This window comes from Podarcis raffonei, chromosome 13, assembly GCF_027172205.1.
Source record: "Podarcis raffonei isolate rPodRaf1 chromosome 13, rPodRaf1.pri, whole genome shotgun sequence".
In the NCBI taxonomy this organism is placed as follows: domain Eukaryota; kingdom Metazoa; phylum Chordata; class Lepidosauria; order Squamata; family Lacertidae; genus Podarcis; species Podarcis raffonei.
The window spans coordinates 32682902-32707223 of NC_070614.1; the positions used below are offsets into that span (position 1 = coordinate 32682902).

Genomic DNA, 24322 nt, shown 5'->3' on the forward strand with positions numbered 1-24322 from the left:
GGCAGGTGTTCAAAACAAGTGTTTATTGGTGCATAGTTGAGAAAAGGTGCAAGAAAGTAGTGCTATATAGTGTACATATGAAAAAGCCATCTCACAGCCTTGAGACTGTTGTCTGTTTCCTGATTTGGGGGACAAGTAAGGATGGGGAAGGAGAAAGAGAGAGAAAGAGAGGTACTATCCTGTCACAGCCTACCCCAAAAAACCTGAGACGATTTCCAAAACTAGCTCATCTTGGACCTTTACACATCAGCAATCCTCATTTCCTCCAAATGTAATCCATTCTCCCCCTGATTTGTGCAGAGTTCAGTAGCCCCACAACTCTGAATCTGTCTTGTATAGTTCGTCTACATGGCCCTAACCTCATGCAGGCTCCTAATTCCCAACACATCCCAAACTTTATTCCTACATGCTTGATCTGTTCTTGTCTACTTCCTGTATCCCCATGGTTTCTCCTTGAGGCTATTATTTGGGGAAGTGGAGAGAGAATTGATACACAGCCCCCTGCCTTTAGGGGGAGGTGCGCTGGCGCTGACTTCGTGCCTTGTAGACTTCAATGAGAAGGTCTTTTACATACTGGATTTCTCTCTCAATGGATTCTGCTTTCTCGCGCAGCTCACGATTGCGTGCCTCCAGGGCCTGGCACTCATCCCCCAGTGCCTCATGTTCAGCCCGCTTGCGCTGACGGTACCGCAAGGCTGCTGTCTTGTTCTGGTCTCGCTTCTTCTGGCGCCGGTCCCCCTTGGGTGCTAGGGCAGATGACCGTTGTAATGGGGCATGGACATCACTGCCCTGCAGGGGGAGCTCAGCAGGCACTTCTCTGCCATAGATCTCCAGCAATTCTAAGCAGCTTGAATCCAAGGTCTGCAGGGGAGCAGGTGCAGGGTGGTGGTCGAGGGGTTGAAAACCATCACCAAAGGGGAAGTGGAAGTTCCCATCAGAGGGAGGGGTGCTGGGTGCTACCTGGTCTGGTGAGAGTGACTCCTCCAAGAAATAATCCTCCATCTGCTCCAACTCTTTCTTGAGCAGTGAGGCCATGGCCTCCAGGTCCGGAGCAGGAGGGGAGGGCAGTGAGAGTGGCGAGGGCTCCCCTGACACACTCAGGAGCGTGGCCAGGTCTGTGCGCTCCGTCATCCAGTCTGAGAAGCCATCGCCTACAAACAAGCAGGAAGAAAGTCAGCTGTAGACAGGCAAGTATGAATCTACAAGACTCTGCTAGAAAGCTGACTCCAACTTCTACACATGAGAGTGGACAAACTGGGAGCCAAGGCTCTTGCACATTAGGCAGTTGGTACATATGGGATGTTCTGGAGACAGCCACGCGTCAGAATAAGCACAGGAAGGTCAAAATATGCAGCAATCAGAAGCCACATGTGGGAAAGGGTAGGAGGAAAGTGTAAAAGAAATTAAAAGACTCTAAATTGAAGCCTTCTCCAGTCCTTTTATTGGTTGTAAAACAGCTATTCACCTTTTAGCTTTCAAGCTGTCCAGTATAATTGTGAGTCTTGAGTCTTTTTTAAAAAAATAATTTAATACTGTGTAATGGATATCAAGAGGATAATATTCAAGAGGAATAATAGGTTCATGGGGGGGCAATGCTAACCCTTGATGGAGTGGCATAGCCACCCCTGCTTTCACAGTCCTGCTTAAGATGGGAAGGGAGTATGGAAGAATACATTTTCACAAGCTGGAGCAGCAAAGAGGCCTGGATCAGGTCTGTTGCTGTCGTACGATAGCAGGCTTCTCTGGCCTATACTCACCCCCTCCATTAAATGCCCCAGTGGTAGCTCCCACACGGCTGCTATTTGGGCAAGGCCATTGTAGTACTCCTCACAAATGGGGCTGGAGCCATAGCTCAATGGTAGAGCATTGCTTTGCATGCCCAAGGTCCCAATTTCAATTTGTAGGCATCTCCAGGTAGGGCTGAGAGAGAATTTCATCTAAAACTCTGGAGAGCTGATGACAACCCCGAGCTACACAGCCAATGATCTGACTCAATATAAGGAAGCTTGCTGTGTTAATGGCAGAGACCAGCCAGGCAGACACCTCCACCCATCAAAACCCTCTCCAGCACAGAGGATCATCAGATGGGATTGCTCTGCCCACTCTCAAATATATCTGATTTGCTGATACTTTGGTTGTTTCCCAATGCTGTAGCAGATTTATGAGCAATGCTTAGAAGAACTACAATCTTTGCCAATGCTAGTTTCTCCATGACCTTCAGGGAAAAGATTCTCCTTTCCTGCTGCACCTGGAACAATTCCCCACAGCCCTCAGACTCCAGCTTATGGTTCCTCCCCTGCTCAACCTACTCACCTGTCAGCAATGGGCGCTCCATGCTGAGGGCAAAGCCCTCATCCACAGGTCCGGCAAGCAGCTCGCAATGACCGGCGTGGGGCAGCCGGTGCTTGAGCAGCTCCGGCCTGCAGGACATGGTGCTAGCTGGGAGCATGGTCAGGTCCAGGTCCAGGGTCAGTGCCGCCAGCAGGGACATCGTAGCAATGGTAATTCAGGGTGGACACAGGATTGGGATGCAGCACGCAAGGAGTAGCTCGGCTCCTGCAGGCAGGGATAGTGGTGGTGGCAAAAAGGGACCTGGAGGAGGAGGAGGAGGAGGAAAATACAGGTCAGAAATGCATACAGTTTACCATTTCAGTAGAGGACCGAAGAAAAGGCCAGATCCCTTCTTACTCCATACCAGGCTTAGCTTACCCATCTCAAACTGGAACTTTAACTTTTTTGTTCTGCTAGAGGATTTAAGTGATATCAGAGCAGACAACAGGACTTGCAACGCAGGCCTTCATATGTTGTTAGGCGGTTAGCTGTGGCCTGGACCACTCCCCACCTCCAGTCCTACAACCTTCCTAGCTTCTCTCTCCCCTCCCCCCACATCAAGAGTATTATCCAGATGGACACGGCATGTGTATGTTGCACAATTCCTGCCAGCATAGCCTTTGGGAGAAGTGCTTCATGATTCCGACCATGTGGCATCCACAGTACAAGCTCTGGACCATTCGACTGCTGGTTTCGGGTGTCATGAAAGGGCAGCATATGGTAGATCCCATTGATTATCACTGCATTTTGACTGCCAGGGATAGAACAGGCATTTGTGGGACTTTCCGTCTTGGGTGCCAAAATAACCTGGCCGCAAAACAGCATTTAAAAAAAAAAGCGCTTGGGCCAGCCCTATAGAAGCGCTACGCCCTTGGAACAGTGGAAAATCTCCCGAGAGGTGTAGCATGGGCAGGGATAGACAAGTCGCGCTCCCCCCCCCCCACCATCTGCCTTATGCGCTGGGAGGGGAAGAGGGCGGGAACATGTCATCGCGCACCTGCTTCTCCCGGTGAGGTTTGGCATGACGCACCTGCTCCCTTCCCTAGAGAGCCCAGAAGAACAACCCTCTCGAGCCCCGAGAACAGAGGGCGCCGATTTCTCTATGCGTTTTTTCTGTGCGTGGGGGGGGGAGGGGGGTCGTGCTGTTCTACCGCAATACAGAGGACTATGCTGGCGTTAGGAAAACCTGGAGGTCTAGCAACACGCCCCCACCCATTGCGTTTCGGTCTGTATCCTCAACGCCCCCCGGGATTGCAAAAAGAGATACAGGGAGGGAGAAAGGGGGAAAGGGACCCGACCGCGCCAAGAGGCAGATCGATCCCCGACCCGCTTTTCCTAAAGATGGGTTCTGCCAGCGGAAACCCCCAAAAGATCTACTCACTCCATTATGCTTGTTTCGTTGCAGCGTGCAATACACGCTTGTTCGCTTCAAGATCCGCGCAGCTCTAGAAAGCCATGTCCTCGATCTCGCCCACGCGTCGCCGCTCTCCGTCTGAATCCTCTGTTGTATCTGTGTCGAGAAAGGAATGAGTCATAGCGGGGTGGAGTCTTCCTATATATCGCTCCAGCCGCCCTAGCCGCAGCGCCCGCTCGTCGCGTATCCATCCACCGGCCCTTTCCCTTGACATTGCGCATGCTCCTCTTGGAACGGGATTGTAATCTGTTTATCCCTCCTTAAAACATATTCTTTATTCCACGCTAGGAAACGCGCGGTTAGTTCGTAGCTAATTCTTTAAAATAAAGGTGTTTCGGTCCTGTACTTCCCGAGGAATGCAGAGCTGAGCTGCGGTTAGTTGAGCGACATGCCTGTACTCTGCACATGCTCAAAGGCAGCCTTGTGATCTAAGAACACCTGTCCAGAGGTGGAGCCTTGAAAAGGAGGTTGCTGGCTAATTCCTTCTCTACTCGAATTAAGTTATGGCATTGCAGGTGCAGAGTGCCCTGGCTCAGTTTAGCTGGAGCCATGCCTGGTAGGACATGAGCAAGTAAATCATACTTGACATATACTGTACCCAGCCATACTTTTGCTAATGCACAACAACTCTCGAGCTGAACAGGTGTTTTTCATGGAGGAATAAAAAACAGAAAGGTGACCTATAACCCAGATCAATTTTCTCTTCTGGTTCTTTGAACTTTCTTTACTAGCAAGAAGAACTGAAGAAAAGATGGGAGAGGAGGGAGGGGTCATGGAGAAGACCCTCTGCTGCTAAGTCACTGATGGGACTTCATTGCTGCTTCTACTTCTGCATGCAGTTTTCAGGTGATTTCTGATCTTTGCCTGTTCCCAACAACTTTATGCCTTAGGTCCTTCTTGTTCCTATTGTGCGATCTAAGAGGCTGAGATCACAAAGCATCGTGTGATAGGATAATGAAACATGAAAAGGATCCAATCTAGATCAAATATTTGCTCTAAGTGGGTGGGTGAGTTATTTCCCACTGATATAGACTGCCACATGCTTCCATCACAATCACACAAATAATGTGTGCTCCTTGTTTCAAATGATAATATTTGAATATTGGGTCTTAGGTGTGGCATCTTTCTCTGACAACACTAGCTGGTGTGAGCAGTGTGACTTGCACAGTTGAAAATAGTGGAGGTTGCCAAGCTCAGCCATCTTCCACTGCAAACAAAACAGTAGCCCAGGTGGGCGTTTCCCAACCCAACAAATGTCAGTCCCTCTCGTCCCTCTGATTCACAGGGAAAGCACCAAAAAGTCTCCACAGAGCAGTGTGCAATATTTTAAGATGCACCTTCAAACACGCATCCCAAAGAATCCTGGGTAACATGAAAGCTTGCACATTTGTTTCTTGATTCTCAAAAAGCTGGTGTATAACTCTCATTGGGATATACTTCTTTTTAACCATCTAACATAGATATTAAACCCCTGGCCCATGTCTTTTCTATACAGTATTTAGCACTCAAGTGGTTAAAGAAGATTTTAAGCAGTAACAATAGCCCTCTCCTCTGCCCCCAAATTGAAAATGAGATCATCACAAGCCGGTCTTTGGGCTTGAATGTTTATGCCTGCCTACAATGTCCACATGTTAGCAAGAACTAGATGGTACGGTATTTCAGAACTATTTTACCAGTGCAGAGAGCAGAACACACACAGCAAAGGCAGCCGCGATACGGCACATTGCACTAGGGTTGCATCAGCTGTGGGTGTACCAGGATAAAGAAGGGGAATTCTCAGTTGCTTCTCATTGGCTACTGGACAGGCAAGTGCGGCATCAAGATTAGCTTCAGGAACTGTCCATCTAACAGGAGGCCAGCAGCTCAGGCCCGCCTCCTGCAACGGCCTGCTGAGGTTGTCACAAATGCTTCCCACATATGTTGAAGTGGCTCCTTTTATTAGCGTCCCTGAAAGTAAGCAAGCTTTTGCATTGCGCAGGTCTCCTATCAGGCAACAACTGTGAAGGCTGTTGTTACTATGTATAAGGATAAGAGCTACAAAGAATATAGGAATCCCGGAAGTATCACCATGGTTTTAGGGAGAGAATTTAAAGCTTATTCTAGCAGAGGAGGGAGTCACTTCGGGTATGTCATATACTACTGGCCATGGCACTGCCATCTGCTTCTGAAATCAGTCCCACTCAGAAAGATTTAAATTCCATCTGTACTGACCTGAGATGAGTAACAGAATGTAGATTTCTAAATGTAGACTCTGCATGTCAAGAGGGAAAATAAAAAAATGAAACCCTTGCTATTTGTACTGTGAGGTTTTAAAAATCAGATTCTTCTGATTTTTTTGTAGTGAATTTGGATAAAGGTTGACCCTTGAAATCGGGTCTTTTTTCACTGCCATCATGCTGAATTTTTAAATGTGTGGGATTCATTATACTCTTACATCTTTACTCCTGATCGAGTTAATAACATTGACATCTTCTTTCCATTTATTCTTGAATTCAGTTATTTCTTTCCTGTTACCCTTGCCTCTGTCTTCCCTTTGTCATCATGACAATAGAGTTTGGATAGAAATGCTGCTTCGGGCACTGAAGGAGAGAGTTGTTGTCAAAGGACTTGTAATTATTGAAGAACATTGAACAGAGATTGTATCTTATTGGCCAATGCTTCCCATAACATGGTAATAAAAACTGTCAGTTCCGAGACAATAATAATCTGGAAAGTCCCTATTATCCGCCTCCTCCTTTTCTCTCGCTGTTCTGACTAACTTCTCTTCCTGAACTGACTCCAACTGGCTCCAACTGCCTTGGAATGCCCATCATGAGTGACATTCCAAACGACTCCATCAGCAAAATTTGGATAGTAGGCTCCTTGGGGCAGGGAGCAGTCTTTTTTTTGCTTAGATTATTATGTTAAGATCTGTGGGATGGATGAAGGAAAAAATGCTGAGCTTGAATCCTGGCAAGAAATCCTGGCACTGTAAGTAGTTCCTGTGTCAGAGAAACTGGCCCATTGTCTGCCCTGGGCCGATGGAGGAGGAGGAGCACATTTTGTTTGGGTGTGCACCCAGGATTTATTTATTTATTTATTTATTTATTTATTTATTTATTTATTTATCATTTTGAGGAAAGGAGAAGGGAAAACAACAAGACAAGCAGATAAGGACAAGGAAGAGGCAAAAAGCTAACAAAACAACCACAAGAAGTGTGCTCACAAAGCCGAAACAGGAGATTTTTCCTGAAGAGGGGGAAAAAACAAACTCGTGCCAAACTGACCAGAGGCAGGGCTGATTTGGAAGGCTGAGGGCACCAGACCCTCAAAGTGTCCCTATTTTCGAGGGATGTCCCTGATTTACAGAAGACATCCCAGTTTCTGAATTGATCCCAGAATATCCCACTTTTCCTTAGGATTTCCCTATTTTCATTGGAGAAATGTTGGAGGGTATGGTAAGATTTCCCTATTTTCAATGGAGAAATGCTGGAGGGTATGGAGTTATATGACCCCTGGGCTGTCTGAAGGCAATCCTGTATAGGGAAGTTGTGTGTTTTTTTAATGTTTAATGTTTTATTATGTTTTATATATGCTGGAAGCTGCCCAGAGTGGCTGGGGCAATCCAGTCAGATGTGAGGGGTAGTAAAATTATCATTATGGAATGGGACGTCCCTATTTTCATCGGAGAAACGTTGGAGGGTATGAGGCAGGATGGCTCCTTCTCCACACTTGCGGGCCACAAAAGCAGCCCCTCACCCCCACAGATTTCTCTCCACAAAAGATGGCAGCCTATGGGGCTGGGAGAGCTTGGCCACGGTAGTCCAGGCATTGGTGAATCCAAGACTAGATTACTGCAATGTACTCTAGGTATGGAGTTTCCCTTGCACTTGGTCTGGAAATGGCAGTTAGTGCAGAATGATTGTTAGCGTGGTCAGCATATAACACCCATGCTCAAAGATCCGCTAGTTTGTTGCTAGATTTTGGGGGTGGGCAGTAAGGTTTTGGAGGGGACACAGTGTGCCCTACAGCCTGTGTTTTGTTGCCTAAGCTAGCCGGCTGACTTCAGTTGTGGCAAAGACAGCAGCACTGTCACCAGTACCAAAGTAAGATTCAATTTACAGCCTAGTCAGCTTATGTGTGTGGAAGGTGAGTTGAGAGGCACCTTTGCTTCATGCAACAAAGCATCTTGAGCCAGCCCTGTCTAAAGGCTTCTTGTACTGCTTTCAATAGAATTTAGCCACTTCCGGAAAAGCTCCTAGCAACTGCTGTCAGATTGTCCAATCTCACACTGTAAAATGTCCCTTATGCAAGAGAATTGGGATCTCATGTTCACTGAAGGGCAATCCACACATGGAAATACAGTTCTAGTGTTCTGAGGAGGCCTGGCTGGGCCAATTTTTGAGCCTCAGAAAACTCCTGTTAGCTTCATCTTAACAACTCATATGTCGGATTTTTCAAACTGCGTTTTCACTAGTGAGAATTAGAAACTCCTTTGGCCTGTGGAGTTTCTTACTTGTAAACACTCCTAAGGCAAAATAGGAAGCGGAAGATAATTCCCAGACCATCAGTTTATTGTATCAGATGCAGTTTTTTAAAATAACCTTTGAATTTCAGAACTTGTGATTTCACAGACCATTTGAGGATCTCTTTTGAAAAACTGAGTGAATCTCTGTGGTACTTTGAATTGTTTGCTCCACTGGCAACGGCAAGGCCTGGCCAAGAGGCCACCCTCTGCTGCCTTGACCCCTGGCCAGTTCTCTCTTACTGTAGGGTGACCCTTGCCTTGCCAACTGCATTCCTGGAGGTCAATAGCCCAGAAGGGGCAGAGGTTGCCGTATGCAGCCAGCATGGCGGGGACAAGGCCTCTGTCTCCTGGATTACCCCTGTATGTTATTTTCTCTGCCCGTTTGCTGGTCATGAAGGCAGCACGTGGAGATTGCTAACTGTGGCTGGTTAATGTGGCCAGGAAATCTAGGGCTTTTGGGTACCTCTGTCCCTTGCATTAGTTCTATTATTGTTATTATTTATATAGGTTTAGAGTAACAAAACCAAACAAAAAGCAGGTCCCTGCCCCAAACCACTTACAGTAAGGGTTGGGCAAATCTAGCACTTTTGGTTTTCCCCTCAGTTTTCCAGACTGAAATTCATTTCCACATAAGTTTGCATTTTTAAAAAAAGCTCCTCATGAAAAATTAATTGCATTTTAGTAAGAACTCCCTCTAATAAGCACATCTGAATGCAATTTTGATAGACAACGTTTTCCAATAATACAATGCATTTGGTATGACATGTTCACTAATACATGCATATTTATGCACACTTGACCCCAGTGTATGCGTTTTTGTATGCAATGTCTCAGGAAGCACAATGCAACATTTGGAGAAGTGCACATTTTGAAGGTTTCCTGTGTTTCAGTTCTCATTAGTTTTGGAAAGTTTAAATTAGGTAGATTTGCCTTTAAACGCAAACATAATTTAATTTCTCTTGCGCCCCTAATTATGGTCCACAGTTTACTGTGAGGGAGGCAACAGAAGGGGGGGGGAGATGGAAATGGTCATAGAAAAGGGGCTTTTGCTGATTGCCACGAAGTTGGGGGGGAGTGACAGGCCCCCAGGGTTGGCCCAGGACCTGCTGCCTGAAATGAAAGGCAAGATGTCCCCACACAGGGGCGTAGCTAGTTGCTCTGGCACCTGGAGCGGTGGGGGTGGGCTGTGGCCCTCCTCCCAGGGGGGCGCCGCAGCAAGCTGCCCATGGAGTCCGCCTGGCGGACGCAAGTCCCACGCTGCCATTTTGGGCAGTGCAGGGCCCCGAGTCACCGCGTCACTCTCAGGAGAGACGCGTGGCTCGGGTGTGGTGCAGACCAGGCCCCGCAGTAAGTGCCGCCCCCCGCAGTGTACCATTTTGTCACCCCCACAGGGATGACACCCGGGGCGGACCACACCCCCTGCACCCCCCTTCCTATGCCCCTGTCCCCACACCCATTCCATGTACAGAAGCTGACATATTTCCTCCTCTGCAAACTTTGCAAAGACATTTGTAGCTATGCGAAACCTGAGGTGCTTCAGATAGCAGACCACGCTTCACAGGAAGAAAAAAAGACAAAACAGGCAGCTGATTCTTATACATAGATACACATTGTTATAAATGGGTAGCTCGGGCTGTAATGTGCCAAAGGGAGAAGTGGATGGTCTTGCCTTCTGGCAGGGAATGGTTGGACGGTTGAATTTGTGGCAGAAAAGATACCTAGAATGAAGCCTGTCTGCAGTTTATGCGCACACACACACACACACAGAGAGAGAGAGAGAGAGAGAGAGAGAGAGAGAGAGAGAGAGAGAGAGAAAGGAGACAAGTAGCCCTTGCAACACTTCCTAGGTGTGGAGATGCTGGCTGCAATTAGGAGGGAAATGCACTCTGCATATGCACATAAGCAACCATTTCCTAATACAGTACTAAAACTATTCCAAGGTTGATCCTAAGCCTTGGCTTGAAGCAAACTCTATTGACCTTGAAAGCCTTTTCAACCTTTTTGAGGCCCACTAAAAGTACTTGGGGTTTTTTTGTTTTGTTTTTGGCATGCTGAACAAAGTTCCCCAGGAGTATTGTGTAACTAAATGTTGGCTCCATCCTCATCGCAACCTCCAAGTCTCCATGGTGACCATGGCTGGCTCCCCACCTCTCTTTGGTGAGTTGTCATGGAGATTCCTTTAAAAACTCAGGGGAACTGAAGTGTTCCAGCCAGTCCTTCCTCGAAGCACAGGGCAGGGTGAAACATAAAATCCTGTGGGGAGTTACTGTCAGCTTTTCCACTGAGACTTTGTAGGAAAACATATTTGGGTTGTGTAAATGCAAGGCAGCCAATCTCACATCAGTCCTTAATCATAATCTCTAACTCTTCCCATTTACCTGAGGCAGTCCCCATCTTCTGATAGTCAATTACTATCCCTTTTTTTGGGGGGGGGGTTTATTTATTAACTCAAGTATTAATTCATTCCACATTGCATTAACATCTCTACATTCAAAAAATACCCAAGTCATTTACTGAAACAGAAAATAAATGGATGTTGGAGATACCGTCTTTTAATGTTGTTATGTTCACTAAAGAGGGTGTTCACCTGTCCTACTTTACAGAGGACAGTTCCTCTGAGGAACTGTGGTTTGTTAAGGGCGCTGGGGATTGTAGCTCTGGGGTGATAAACTATACTTCCTATGAGACTTTAAACGTATGCTATGTATGCAGCCTCAGCTTGGTTTAGAGAGAAAAAGCTATCAGAGAGCCTTCAAGTTGCTCATCCACAGTTGGCACCTAGACAGCAGACTGAAGATGAGGCACTTCTAGGGTGACCTAGTCATCACCTACATCTACCTTTGCTCCAGTACAAAAGCATGAACCCACACTTCTGCCCCCCCCCCCACCTGCCTCCCTGGTGTAAGGTATTGCATTTTTATGAGCATTAAAAGGTAAAGGTAAAGGTACCCCTGCCTGTACGGGCCAGTCGTGTCCGACTCTGGGGTTGCGTGCTCATCTTGCTCTAGAGGCCGTGAGCCGGCGCCATCCGAAGACACTTCCGGGTCATGTGGCCAGCGTGACGAAGCTGCAGCTGGCGAGCCAGCACCAGCGCCGCACACGGAAACACCGTTTACCTTCCCGCTATAAAGCGGTCCCTATTTATCTACTTGCACTTAAGGGTGCTTTCGAACTGCTAGGTGGGCAGGAGCTGGGACCGAACGACGGTAGCTCACCCCGCCGCGGGGATTCGAATCGCTGACCATACGATCGGCAAGTCCTAGGCACTGAGGTTTTACCCACAGCACCACCCGCGTCCCTTTTATGAACATTAAAGTGCATTTATTCATATTAATTAGTGTATGCACATTTTATTGAAATCATCTTTGGCCCTCTTTTTCAGGGGTGGAAGGGTAGGATATATAGCTACAGCTGTTCTTGGATTGAACTATCTGTGAAATGGTAACCTCATGGTTGGATTACTGCAATGCACTCTAGGCGGGGGGGGGGGCTACTCTGGAATAATAGAATTGTAAAGTTGGGAGGGACTCTGCGGATCATCTGTTTAAACCCCCTGCAATGCAGGAATACGCAGCTGTCCCATATGGGGATCAAACCTGCAACCTTGTCACTATCAGCACCGTGTTCTAACCAACTGAGCTATCCAGAAGAAGTTGTTCTGGAGGCTACAGCTGGTACAGAAAGCAGCAGCTAGGTTGCTTGTGGGTGGGTGGCTGGGACATTGGATAGAACACCTTTGCTATCCCAGTCCCACAATGGCTGTAGCTATATATCCTGTCTTTCCTCTGGAAGAAGCCCAGGGTGACAAGCACATCAATGATAAAGCATATATTTTTTTAAAAGCATTCTGAAAACAGTTACATTCTAAAAAGCTTAAAACATTCTCTGAACCAGTGATCTCAGGGTTGCCAGGAACAGTGTTTCATGCCAGGGAATTTTCGATTTCCTCCTGAAAGTCAATAATGTAAATAATGAGGGAGACAGATGCACCTCACCAGAGGAGGACACACCAAAAATAGGGAACAACAGGTCAATGCCAACCATGCAATCACCAGCAGCAGTGGCATCACCATGAAGCTTTATTTGGTTAGCACTTGGGTCCTAAGCGATTTAAGGCTCCATCTGCTACTATTACCTTGAATTGGGCCCAGTAGCTCACTGGCAGCTAGTGCAGTGCTTTCAGGATCGGTGACACCAGATCTCACTGCACTGGATCCCACCCTAGTTTCAGCCTCCAAACTATCTTCAAGGGCAGCCCCACAAACACACGGTCTTATTTGGTATATAAAAAAAGCTTTGCTATGTTCCTGACTTTAGCCCATGACCACATGGTAATGCAAATCAATGCCATACGGCATTTTCTTATAGTGTGGACGGCTAAAAGCTCTGTTATTATCAATTAAAAAACAACAACCAGATTGACATTCTCAGTTTTAACCAGATCTATTACTGAGAGACTAGCTTCTCTTCCAAGGTTCGAAACATTCTTCTCCTGGGAACATTTACAGCCTTGTTGACATTGCTGAGGCAATGAACACAACTCAGCGACTGTGTTTACTGCCTCCGGTTAGTGTACTTGGCACCTGAACAGCTCCAGCTTCTTCCATCTAAGGAAGGTGCTATCTGTGGCCCTATAGATGTTGTCAGACTTCAGGGCCAGATTTAGGTCTGATGAGGCCCTAAGCTACTAAAGGTTTTGGGGCCCTTTATATGTCCAGCTGTCCTTTGTCAACAACAAATTGTCACGTTTTGTGTTGACTATATGCTATATGGTAATTTATGGACCTAATAGGTATCTAAAGCCATTTGCCACTGTTGCTGTATGTAGGTTTTATTTGATTTGTTTTTTTCTCTTATATTTTGGAAAATATAAGTTTTTCCCCCCTTTACATTTTTTGGGGGCCCAAAGAGAGTGGGGCCCTAAGCTATAGCTTGTTTAGCTTATACGTAAATCCGGCACTGTCAGACTACAATGCTCATCAGCCCTTGACCATGAGCCACGCTGGTTTCATGTAAAGGAAATTCCTAATAAACATCAGGAAGAGCATTCTGACAATAAGAGCTGTTGGACAGTCTCCCTTAGGAGGTGCTGGCCTCTCCTTCCTTGGAGGTTTCCAAGCAGAGGCTGGGTGGCCATCTGCCATGGATGCTTTAGCTGAGATTCCTGCAGTGCTGGGGGCTGGACTAGATGACTCTGGGGGTCCCTTCCAACTGTACAATTCTATGATGGGAGGGGGGAGAGGGAGTATGACGCAGCACATCATTTGCACTACAATGCCCACTAACGAGGGAGGGGCTCAAATATTTTACTGGGGCGGAGCTAAGGGCCCCTGGGCCCTTAGGAGTTGGCCCTATGAAGCAAAGAAAGGGGGCGACCAATGGCGCGGGAGGGAAAGGGAAGAGTGCTTGATCCTCGATGCTTGATCCACTGCGGAATCCAAAGCGGGGGGGGGGCAGCGAGACGGTGCATGCGCACTTGCGATGGAAAGCAAGCGGGGTGTGTGTGTTGGGGGGCTGCTAAGACATGCAGCAGCGTTGCTGCTTCAGCTGCCGCCTCCTGGAAGTGCTGCCGGGTCTGCCGAGAGGAAGAGGAGGGCGGCCCAACTCTTGGTGCGATCGCGTGTTTCGCCAGGAAGGGGTCGGGTTGGGGGAGCTCCGAAGCGGCGCCGGCGCGAAAGGGGCGGAGGAAGGAGGAGCGAGACAGAAGAGGCGGGCGGCTCCGCAGGGTGAGTCGCGGCAAGGCTCGCCGCCCCCCTCTCTCCCGACTCCCGCAGGCAGGCAGGCGAGGAAGGGGTCCGCGCCACCCCACCCTAGGGCGCCCACAGAGGGAGGCGGTGCAGCCCCTCTCGGGCGCGGCTCCGTGAACCCAGATCCCCAAAGGCTGCCAGTGCCCCCGTGGCAACACCTGAGCCATCCTCGAAGGGGAGGGTCAGAAGGGAGAGCCCTCCCCCCAGAGGTGGAAGGAGGGACGTGGGATCCTTGACTTGCCCCATGAAGGAAGTGGGGAACCTGATTTTATTTTATTTTAGCAATGCCGAGGTGGTCGGCCGCCTCTGCCTTCCGCCCCTATTTTCCTTATTAGGAGTGGATTCAGACGTGCTACACACAGTTTGTGAAACAATATGGGAATTCCAATCTCTCCCCTCCGCTCAGCGAGATGACGGCAGTAATGCCATTTGATCTGCCATCCTCACTTCCTTACCGAAATAAAAGAAAAAAGGCAGGATAGAATTGGGATGGGGGGTAACATTTTTTAATAAACCAACATACCAACAAACAGAAGTAGCAAAATCAATCACCATATGCTGTAGGTTCTGTCTTGCGGTACTGTGCTCTCCATCTTCCACGAACCTAGTAAACCTCCCAAATCTTATTATTTGAGGTGTCACCTGCTGGGTTAATTTCAGCAGGTCTTGCTGAAATCCAGTAGTCCCAGGGGTATTTTGAATTTCTGTGCCTTCAAGGTAGGGATGTTTTGTCTGTCAGTCATTCTCAAAGGAGAAGCTGTTTAGGGCATTTGCCCATAGTAGATTGGTGGATATATATATATATTCTAAGAAGATTGGATCATGGATTACATGCCGTATATTGTGGTGAATTTCCTGTGGTGGGGAATGTCATCAGTAGACAACACCACATTGCATGTGTTTGTGTGGCCTCCAGTCATATTTTTTATTGTTTTCTCCTATTTTTTTGCATAGGGTCAAGGAGACCAGTTACTGGTAACTCTCAGCATTGTTCTTTGTTGGATTAGTCACTGAAGAGATGGCCCATACTGCTGCCAACTGCCATTTTGAAAGGATGATAGTGGCAGGATCCACACTCCCATTTCACTCGCCGATAGTCTTAAAATGAAGACCTTCATTTAAGTAAGTATATGAAAATGTGGCAGATCACTTGACTCCTGAGGCTTCCGCCATTTTGGATGAAAGTAGTGGCACTCCTTAATACCAGGGCCGTTGTTAGAAAGTGGCTGAGGGGACCCAAGCCCTGGGCCTGTTGTGGTGGGCCACATATCCCATATTCCTTCTCTCTCTTGTGTAAAACCTTCCTTTAAAAAAAAAAAAGCCTATAGGTCAGCTGGGCACCCTGCACATCTCAGTGCTGCTGAGACTCCATCCATGTACCACCTTAATTTTCCAGACCCATTTATGATGAGTTAACATATTAATATTTTGAGTAAGTTTGTGTCATTGGACTATGCCCCAAGTCCTTTAAATACCTAGTAGTGCCTCCCATTAGGCCTTTACTGCTTTGCAGCAGCCAGGTTTCATGATACTTGGAGAATCTGGAAATGCACAAGAATATTCTTAGAAACAGAAGGCACCCTTTCCCATAACGCAATAGCTAGTAGTTGTGGTTGGAAACTTGATTTTTCCCTTGCAGAAACACACACACAAACACTTGGAATATTTTCGTATGCACAGCGTATGTACTTTGTTGGCATTGTAAAGTGTCTTGGGAAATCAAGCTGTATTTCACACCCAACAAAACAGTATATCGTTCCAAGTTATGGAGTATATAACATCTCACAGGCACGCATTGTAGATATTAGGATGGCTTAGAACACGACACAAAATTTACACAGAAAAGGTTTCTGTGCAGAGAATATATCGTTGACACATGATTATTGTACAATGGTATATTTTGCTCTGCTTAGCCTTGCATGCTTGTGTTTTTCTAGTGCATGCATTTGTGTGCATGCTGCAAAACAGACTTGGTAAATGTGCACATGGATTGAATGTTCCATCTTATCCTCTGTTATATGGACTTCTTTAACATATGAAACTGCCCTTCCTCAGCCAGCAAAATGCAATCTGCTTTTCTCATTGATTGGCTTGCAGCTGCCCCTGCTGGAGCAATATTAAGGCAGCTTCCAGAACCAAATTACCTAAGAACATCTTCTACTGAGTCAGCCCATTGGCCCATCTAGCCCAATACTACTGTCAATAGTGGCTCTCCAGGGTTTCAGCCAGGAGCCTATCCCAGTCCTAGCTGGAGTTGGCAGGGATTGAACCTGGGATTTTGTTCATGCAAACCATGTGCTTTAAACCCTGAGCTATGGCCCTTCCCCAATTTACCAACTGCCCAAACACATCATCATCGTCACAGAGAGGCAAAAGATCCAGAGCGTGGAGAGGAGAGGACCATGCTTGCCAGGTGAATGCGGCTAGACTGAGAAACACACTTGAATTGGTGTCATGTAATGACTATGATTTTGTATATATATATAATTTTTATTGAATTTTCTATTTTACAATTTAAAGATATCAATGACTTCCCTTCTTCTCTTTCCATGGTTCATTTTACATATCACAAATCCCTGCATATTTTACAGAAACTATACCATTCAGTATTCCATTATTACATCCATCTTAACTTGTTTACACTGTTGAATTTATCTTAATGCTGCCAGCGTTTTCAGCTGTACACAGTTATTTCACATATATTCAATAAACGTTTTCCAATCTTCTCTAAACATATGTTCTTCTTGTTCTCTTATTCTATATGTTAAGTCTGCAAGCTGCACATATTCTATCAACTTAAGCTGGCACTCTCCTTTGGTTGGGACCTCACTTGTTTTCCATTTTGGGGCTAACAAAACACGGGCTGCAATTGTGGCATACATAAATGACTATGATTTTGAGTTGTGTGTTCAACTTTTTACCAGATGGTTTTGGGCAAGCCACCATACCTCAGCCGTAGTCTTATCTTCAGTGATAACAACGCTGACCTACCTGACAGTGTGTGAAGGGCTTTGAATAGGAATAAAAAACACTAGGCAAATTACTTGTTTTTTGTCATTTCTTGTAGAGGAGTGGGCTCGTGAAGTTAGCAGCACCCGCCATGGTGGACGTTCCCTCTTCTCCTGCCCATGAAGCAGATTTCTCACCATGTCGCATACCCAAGAACGGCTCTGAGGGATCTGAGCTGCTGGTATCCCTGGAGGACTGGAACGATGGTGAGAAGGAGCTGGACTTCACCGGAAGCTCTGTAGGCCACTCTAGGAAAAAGCACTTTCTATGTGTCTCATTGCAAGGCAAGGATGCCACCGCCGCCACCTCCAAGACTGAGGTGAGGGTGGCAGAACTGCAACACTCCTCCCTCTCTAGCCACAAGCCCCAGCAGTGTAGAAAGCAAGGGTTTGTGGCCCAGGAGGTGGACAGACCTATAGGCAGCATGGAGGAAGCTGGGCCTTCTCATGGGAGGCATCTACGGTCTCAGGGTACCTGCAAGAAGAAGGGAACTGCAGAGAATGGGCAGGAGGTGCGGGAGAATCTAGACGCCCAAGCTCCCTGCTCAGATGACGTGGTGCAGCTGATAAATGAAGATGGGGTGTATTCCTCAGCCAAGCTGGTGCCCACTACGAAGGTGGCGCTCTCGCCGTGCCTGCCGCAGCGTTTGGAGCACTGCAGAGGGGAGGATTTTGAGATCCGGGAGGTGATCGTGGATGAGAAGCCATTCCAGTGTGCCATCTGCACCAAGGCTTTCAAGCGGGCATGGGAGCTGTTCAGCCATGAAGTGGTGCACAATGAGGAACGCCCCTTCTGCTGCCAACTGTGCCAGGTGAGGCAGGTGAAAGCAGGCAGGAAGCTAGAAATGGGAATGAAAGGAAAAACACACAGAGAAGTAAACTATTGGGTTCCCACGATTAGCCTTTGGAGCAAGGTAAAAATCCAACTCGTATTTTGAGGCAGAGCTGCTGCCCATTGTTAGAAGGTACCAAATGTATTGATTCCTGCTTCCTGCTTTCCCGGACCTGTAAACACCATCTAGGGCAGAGTCTTTCCCTGCAGCATTTTCCTTGGGAGGAAATAGTGTGTGTGTTTGTGTTTTGTGCTCTTTAAATTGCAATAACTAAGGGGTGGGGAACCTTTGGCCTGCCATATGTTGCTGGACTGCAACTCCCACCATCTCTGACCATTAGCCATGCTGGCTGGGGCTGATGGGAGTTGTAGTCCAGCAACACCATTATAAAGTTGCAGTTCTCATATATAACAACCAGCTGGGATGGAAGCAGTTCAGGTATGCTGATGGAATGGCAACAGCTCAGGAAAGCCAAAGGCATTATTTTCATTTTGGGCAACTGCTGGTAGCCACCAGTCATTCAAAAGCAATCAGAGCACCTTACATATAGATGTTTCATGGTTAAGCCATACAAAAATCCAAAGAGATGACTATCTTCTTTCCTCTTTTTTTGTAAATAATTTTTTATTAATTTTCCATTAATAGCTTTCCAATTAATAACATATCAAATCATACCAAATCATAACACAAATAATAAAGCCAATTATACACTCCAAATTACCGTATTTTTTGCTCTATAAGACTCACTTTTCCCCTCCTAAAAAGTAAGGGGAAATGTGTGTGCGTCTTACAGAGCGAATGCAGGCTGCGCAGCTATCACAGAAGCCAGAACAGCAAGAGGGATTGCTGCTTTCACTGTGCGGCGATCGCTCTTGCTGTTCTGGCTTCTGAGATTCAGAATATTTTTTTTCTTGTTTTCCTCCTCCAAAAACTAGGTGCGTCTTGTGGTCTGGTGCGTCTTATGGAGCGAAAAATACGGTAAATAGATGACCATCTTCTTTCTGTGTGGCTTTATCAATATGATAAATGACAAGAGGCAATTTGTGCAGAGGAGCAGGCACCGGAAATTATTCCTCTCTGTCCGGCAGGGGATCCCTGGGGGTTGCTGCGTGTGTGTCAGCCTGTTGCTTTCTGCCCCACTTTCCCTCTCCAGGCCTCGTTCAAGCGCCATTCAGACTACAAGAGCCACGCCCTCGTGCACACAGAAGAGCGGCCCCATCGCTGCGAGCTCTGCGGGAAGCGTTTCAAGCGCGCCTCCAACCTTGCTGAGCACCGGCGCATCCACTCGGGGGAGCGCCCTCACCGCTGCGCCGCCTGCGCCAAGCGCTTCAAGACTCCCTACGAGCTGCAGAGGCACATGCTGACGCACTGCGTGGAGCGGCCCTTCACCTGCACCGCCTGTGGGAAAGGCTTTGCCGCGGCGGGGGCCCTCCTCCTGCACCAGCGGCAGCACTGCGACGACAAGCCCCACGTCTGCGGCGTCTGCGGCAAGCGCTTCGCCTACGGACACAGCCTGCGCGTCCACGAGAGGGTGCACACCGGGGACCGCCCGTTTTCCTGCGTCCTCTGCGGCAAGGCCTTCAAGCAGTCCAACGCGCTGGCCTCGCACGAGCGGGTACACACGGGGGAGCGGCCCTTTGCCTGCGCCACGTGCGGCAAGGCCTTCAAGCAGTCCTCGTACCTGGCCATCCATGCGCGGTCTCACACCGGCGAGCGCCCCTACGCCTGCGGGGCATGCGGCAAGGCCTTTGCACGGCCCTCGCTCCTCCTGCAACACCAGCGCGTCCACAGCACCGAGCGGCCTCACCGGTGCCAGCACTGCAGCAAACTCTTCAAAGACTTGGCCTACCTGGCAGTGCACGAGAAGGTGCACACTGGCGAGACCCCGTACAAGTGCTCCATCTGCCAGAAGGGCTTTGCGCACCCGTCCAACCTCCTTCAGCACCAGCGAATCCACCGGGATGGATAGCAAGACGGGCACAAAGAATAATTTGTCATTCGATGTAACTTTACGTTCCCCGACTAACAGAAACACAGCAGTTTCTGTTCACCTGTGCGCTCCAACCTGCATCAGTGCCACATGTGCATGCTGCGGTGGACAGAGAGCATCACTTGCATGCCTTTTGCACATTCCCCAAGCCATGCTCAAGCTTGCCTGGGCATGCATTGTTGTACACAAATGCACTATGGTTCCCTGCCCCTGCAGCAGCACGAAAATAAATAGTAGCTGGAGTATGAGGAGCAGGGCTCCGTGTATTTCACACAAAATTGCACCCTCTGAGAATCTGTGCTGTAGCTTGGTTTTTCATCCTGCAAGCGTGTTTCTAGTCCATAATATTACAGAAATAATGTTGAAAACCATGCATGGTGTAGTTTTGCAAATCGGAGCCATAGGGCTGAGCAGGAAATCTACAGGAGCTGCAGTGCTCTGGGTAACCCTTTGTCCTTTTCCTTAGCTAGCAAAAACAGAAGGCAATTGTGTAATATAAGCAAATGTATGCACATTGGCTTAATTTGCATAATGTGGTCCATTGACTATTTTTTAAAAGCACAGCCATGGTTCTGAGTATTGTTGTCTTTTACCCTGATGGGCAGTATTGCTGACTTACAGTGCCTTGCATATTTGCAGGCACTTGCAGAACTTCCGAAAAAAGTACTGTAATTTGTGGGTTCTTTTTATAAAAATGTGGGTCAATGCCAAGTCTCTCACAGTGTTGTGAGAGTGTGTTTGTGTGTGTATTGTATTATGCAGGGCCAGCCTTACCATTAGGTAGAGTGAAGCAGCTGTCTCAGGTAGCAGATGCTGGAGGTCGGAGCTGGAGGTACCATGAGGCTTGCTATATGTCACCTAAGCTAGCCTGCTACCCCCAGGTGCAGTGCAGGATACTGACCTGTCATCATTGTTGATGTAAGATTGACTTGCCAGGCCTGTCTGTCTACAGAATGGGAGGGAGGAGGTCTTAACCTTTCTTCTCTATTGTGGCTTAGGCAGAATGGGCCTCCTTCCCTCTACCGCTGCCTTTGAGCAAAGAGGTGGTGTTTGCAGTATTACAGAAATAAGCTAGGGAAAATGCCATCTATATGTTTAAATTGTGAACCGCCCTAAGATCTACAGTTATAGGGGTGGAATACAAATAATAATAATAATTTCAATTAAAAAGCAATCCTCTTTTTATTTTCTTTATGTCTTGTGATTTCCACATGTGTGTAGATTATTTATGGGATGAAAAAATTCCTGTGCTCTATGGGGTAACCAAATTGAGAAGATCAGTGGATCTCACATCCACAAACTGGAGGTTATCTGTTCACCATACTCTCACATGTGAGATTCAAATAGTGTTAATTATGTGTGTGGTCTAAAACCACTGAGCCTCTTGGGCTTGCCGATCAGAAGATTGGCGGTTTGAATCCCCACGACAGGGTGAGCTCCCTTGCTTTGTCCCAGCTCCTGCCAACCAAGCAGTTAAAAAGCATGCCAGTGCAAGTAGATAAATAGGTACCGCTGTGGCAGGAAGGTAAACAACATTTCTGTGCACTCTGACTTATGTCACAGTGTTGCGTTATGCCAGAAGCTGTTTAGTCATGCTGGCCACATGACCTGGAAAGCTGTCTGTGGACAAACGCCGGCTCCCTCGGCCTGAAAGCCAGATGAGCACTGCAACCCCATAGTCGCCTTTGACTGTACTTAACTGTCCAGGGGTCCTTTACCTTTACCTTAGTTTAACATATACTTAGAATTTCAATAAGGATCTCTCAATAGTTCGCATTCACACACAATGACAATCCTTCATCTGCTGTTATGAGGGTGCGCTCGCCCTTCCCCTTCTTTTGCACACAAGCGAAAAGAGAAGATTTTATTTTGCAACAGAACATAGTTTGGGTTCCTGATTTGAGGGCAATATGGTTTGCACAAATCAGTAGTTTGGTGCATTTAGAATCTAACTGAATCAGCAGACTAGAAGTAGAAGCTTATCTCAACACCTACAAGGGGATGATGAAGAGAAGGAACAGCACACATCTTTTTATGTCGAACTCTGAATCGAACCATTGCCTTTGTTATCCTTACAAGCCAGTATTATCTCCATACTGCAGACACAGGGGCTGAGGCTGAGAGGGCAGTGGATTGCCAGAGACAAGTGGATTCATAAAAGAGGCAGGGTTTGAACCCCTGCCTTGACTATTGGCCTCTACTTCTGTGTATGTGTGTGTGTGTGTAAGCATGTAAAACTCCCTGTGGCTTCGGGGTTATTTTTAAGGGTAACCGTTTTGGTGTTTTAGAAACCCATCACCACCAGGCCTGGATTCTGATATTGTGGCCTGATTAACAGACCTGGACACCAATAAGCTTAATGTGACCTGCCACAAAGTTTTCATTTGGTGGTTGTTGCTGACTGCCATCTTGAATCTTGACTAGAACCTCACTGTTCCATCTTTTGCAATGATTTGAATTCAAAACCTAGAAATCCATAAAATCCAAACCTCTTGAACAGCCTAACAAGAATACTGTACCTACCCATAACAATGTTAATTTAATAAGTTGCTGAGATGCCTTTTTAAAAGGTGATATTATGAAAGCAATTCAGACCTCAGATATCAACAAGTTTGGTCTCAGTTTTATGACACTCTTATGTGCCCTGGAGACACCTCATCAGTTGTGGAGAGAGAGAATTGACCAAGGCTTAAATACCTTCCTCTTGGATACATTTGAAATTACCTGTTAAAACCACATTTATACCATACAATCAAAATAGGGCAGTCATTCTTGTGGAAACAAATTGATCTCTGACTTTGACTTTCCATGCTATTCTTTAAGCTCTAAAGATCACCACAGATCCTGCACGTTCAGGGTTCTTCCACTAGAGGGCATGGAGGAGTAAGAGACTGGGCTCCCTTTTCCAAATTCAGATTTCACCCCTGACTAAAAAACGGGGTGGGAGTCCAGAGGTAACAGAGGACACCTGTGCAGAGAAGCAAGGAAGGGAAGGGTCCTGCCTTGGTGCAAACAGGTGTTATGGTTGAAAGTTACCTCAGAAAAGGTGGAGACTATCAATAATCTGGGAAACTATTGTGGATCTTTCCCCAATTATATAGTATGCTTTTTATTATTTTTGTGAGTATGGCCTGTAAGAAAAAAGTTGCAGGGTTGAGTGTTTCTGTTCAGGATACTCTATTCTCCCTCATTTTCCAGTCCACCCCCTGACAACGGGGAACATTTTTTTGCCACAGTGCGCAAAGTCTTCATTGCACATCCCTCTTTTTTTGTTGATGGGGAGAAAGGTTTTGAAACTTTTCTGTACTTCTGCAAACCTTCTGCCATTAACTTGGGGTTGTCATATTTCAGAAAGTGAAAATCGGGACACAAAAGTTGCTTTGTTTTGGGGCAATGTTGAGCTTTTTTCAGTTTTGTCCAAAGTTGTTGAGATTTTTTTCCTCACACACAAACAAAAAAGATGTACCCCCCACACTATTTTTAAGGGAAATTAGCAAATACGACACTGTGACATGTAAAAAGTATTGTAAACAAAGCCCATCTCATGGAAGCTAGCTGGTACCACCTATTCTGGACACAGTCCTATAAAACCTGGCAATTCAGATATGTAAAGCATACTTTATATACGCCATCACAAAAATGCTTAGGTATATATATTACAAATTACCGTAACTCAGTTGGTAAAGCATGAGACTCAGTCTCAAGGTCAAGGGTTTGAGTCCCCCGTTGAGCAGAAATTTTCCTATACTGCAGCAGGCTGGGCTTGATCCTTGCAGTCCCTTCCAACTCTACAATTCTATAATGAATTAACATCAACAATAATAAAATATTATCAAAACAACATGTGCCAAAACATGACAAAATTGGACAGGGCGGGCGGGGGAGAGATATGATAAGGAGTCAGAGAAACAATATAAAAATACTGTCTATTTATTCCAAACATGATACTTTTCAAATGTAATGGTGTCTATCAAGGGCCTTAAGACTGCAATTCTGTAGTCACTCGCTGGGCAGGAAGTCCTATTGTGCATAACAGGTTTTAGTTTCAAGTACTTGAACTGTAAGGCCACGTTCCTATACCCACCAGCGTAAAATAAGGCCCATTGAATTCCATGGGACTTACATGCATTGGTCTAGGATTCTACCGCAAAGCGTGTCAACCATCCAATTTATAAAACACAATGTCTTTCCCTTGGGAAGTTGGCTCATTGACATTTCAAACCATTTTCTTCCTCATCAAGATCCCACTTTACACACAAACATGTAGCCTGTTAAGAGTTGATGGGGAAAAGAAAAAATTACATCATCAAGGGAAACCCCTTTAGAACATGTAACAACGTTCTCTCTCTCTCTCTCTCTCTCTCTCTCTCTCTCTCTCTCTCTCTCTCTCTCTCTTTCCCTCTCTCCTCTGTAATTCACACAGTAACTAACTCCCAAGGGCAAAGCATTTCACAGCCAAGCTGAAAATATCTACTTTCTTAAAATACATATT

General features: G+C 46.8%; 2 protein-coding genes across 4 annotated transcripts; one reads left to right on the plus strand and one right to left on the minus strand.

The window, feature by feature from the left end:
- Positions 1-3: 3 nt before the first annotated feature.
- ATF5 (activating transcription factor 5) lies at positions 4-6489 on the minus strand. Its single transcript, XM_053363926.1, has 4 exons — positions 6180-6489; positions 3713-3841; positions 2314-2592; positions 4-1151 (listed from the first exon to the last, which is right to left on the minus strand). The coding sequence occupies exons 3-4, from the start codon at positions 2489-2491 to the stop codon at positions 508-510; spliced, it is 822 nt and encodes a 273-aa protein (XP_053219901.1). The 5' UTR covers positions 2492-2592; positions 3713-3841; positions 6180-6489; the 3' UTR covers positions 4-507.
- Positions 6490-13775: 7286 nt separating this feature from the next.
- LOC128401042 (zinc finger protein 239-like) lies at positions 13776-21013 on the plus strand. 3 transcript variants are annotated; one of them, XM_053363913.1, is made up of 4 exons: positions 13776-13978; positions 14954-15121; positions 17067-17327; positions 18994-21013. In XM_053363913.1, exons 3-4 carry the CDS (start codon positions 17100-17102, stop codon positions 19807-19809), a joined length of 1044 nt encoding a protein of 347 aa, XP_053219888.1. In that variant the 5' UTR covers positions 13776-13978; positions 14954-15121; positions 17067-17099; the 3' UTR covers positions 19810-21013. The 3 variants fall into 3 exon arrangements, with proteins under 3 accessions (XP_053219888.1, XP_053219886.1, XP_053219887.1); XM_053363911.1 differs by having other exon boundaries at positions 13777-13978; positions 17067-17819; XM_053363912.1 differs by lacking the exon at positions 13776-13978 and adding an exon at positions 14425-14716 and having other exon boundaries at positions 17067-17819.
- Positions 21014-24322: the final 3309 nt, after the last annotated feature.

What these genes read in the sequence shown, in the direction of transcription:
- ATF5 (XM_053363926.1), bottom strand. Translation starts at nt 2,491, where the DNA reads ATGTCCCTGCTGGCGGCACTGACCCTGGACCTGGACCTGACCATGCTC. An exon ending in GGAGCGCCCATTGCTGACAG is followed by an intron (nt 1,152 to 2,313) that starts GTGAGTAGGTTG and finishes GCTTGTTTGTAG; the next exon opens with GCGATGGCTTCTCAGACTGG.
- LOC128401042 (XM_053363911.1), top strand. Translation starts at nt 17,100, where the DNA reads ATGGTGGACGTTCCCTCTTCTCCTGCCCATGAAGCAGATTTCTCACCA. An exon ending in TCTGCTGCCAACTGTGCCAG is followed by an intron (nt 17,820 to 18,993) that starts GTGAGGCAGGTG and finishes TTCCCTCTCCAG; the next exon opens with GCCTCGTTCAAGCGCCATTC.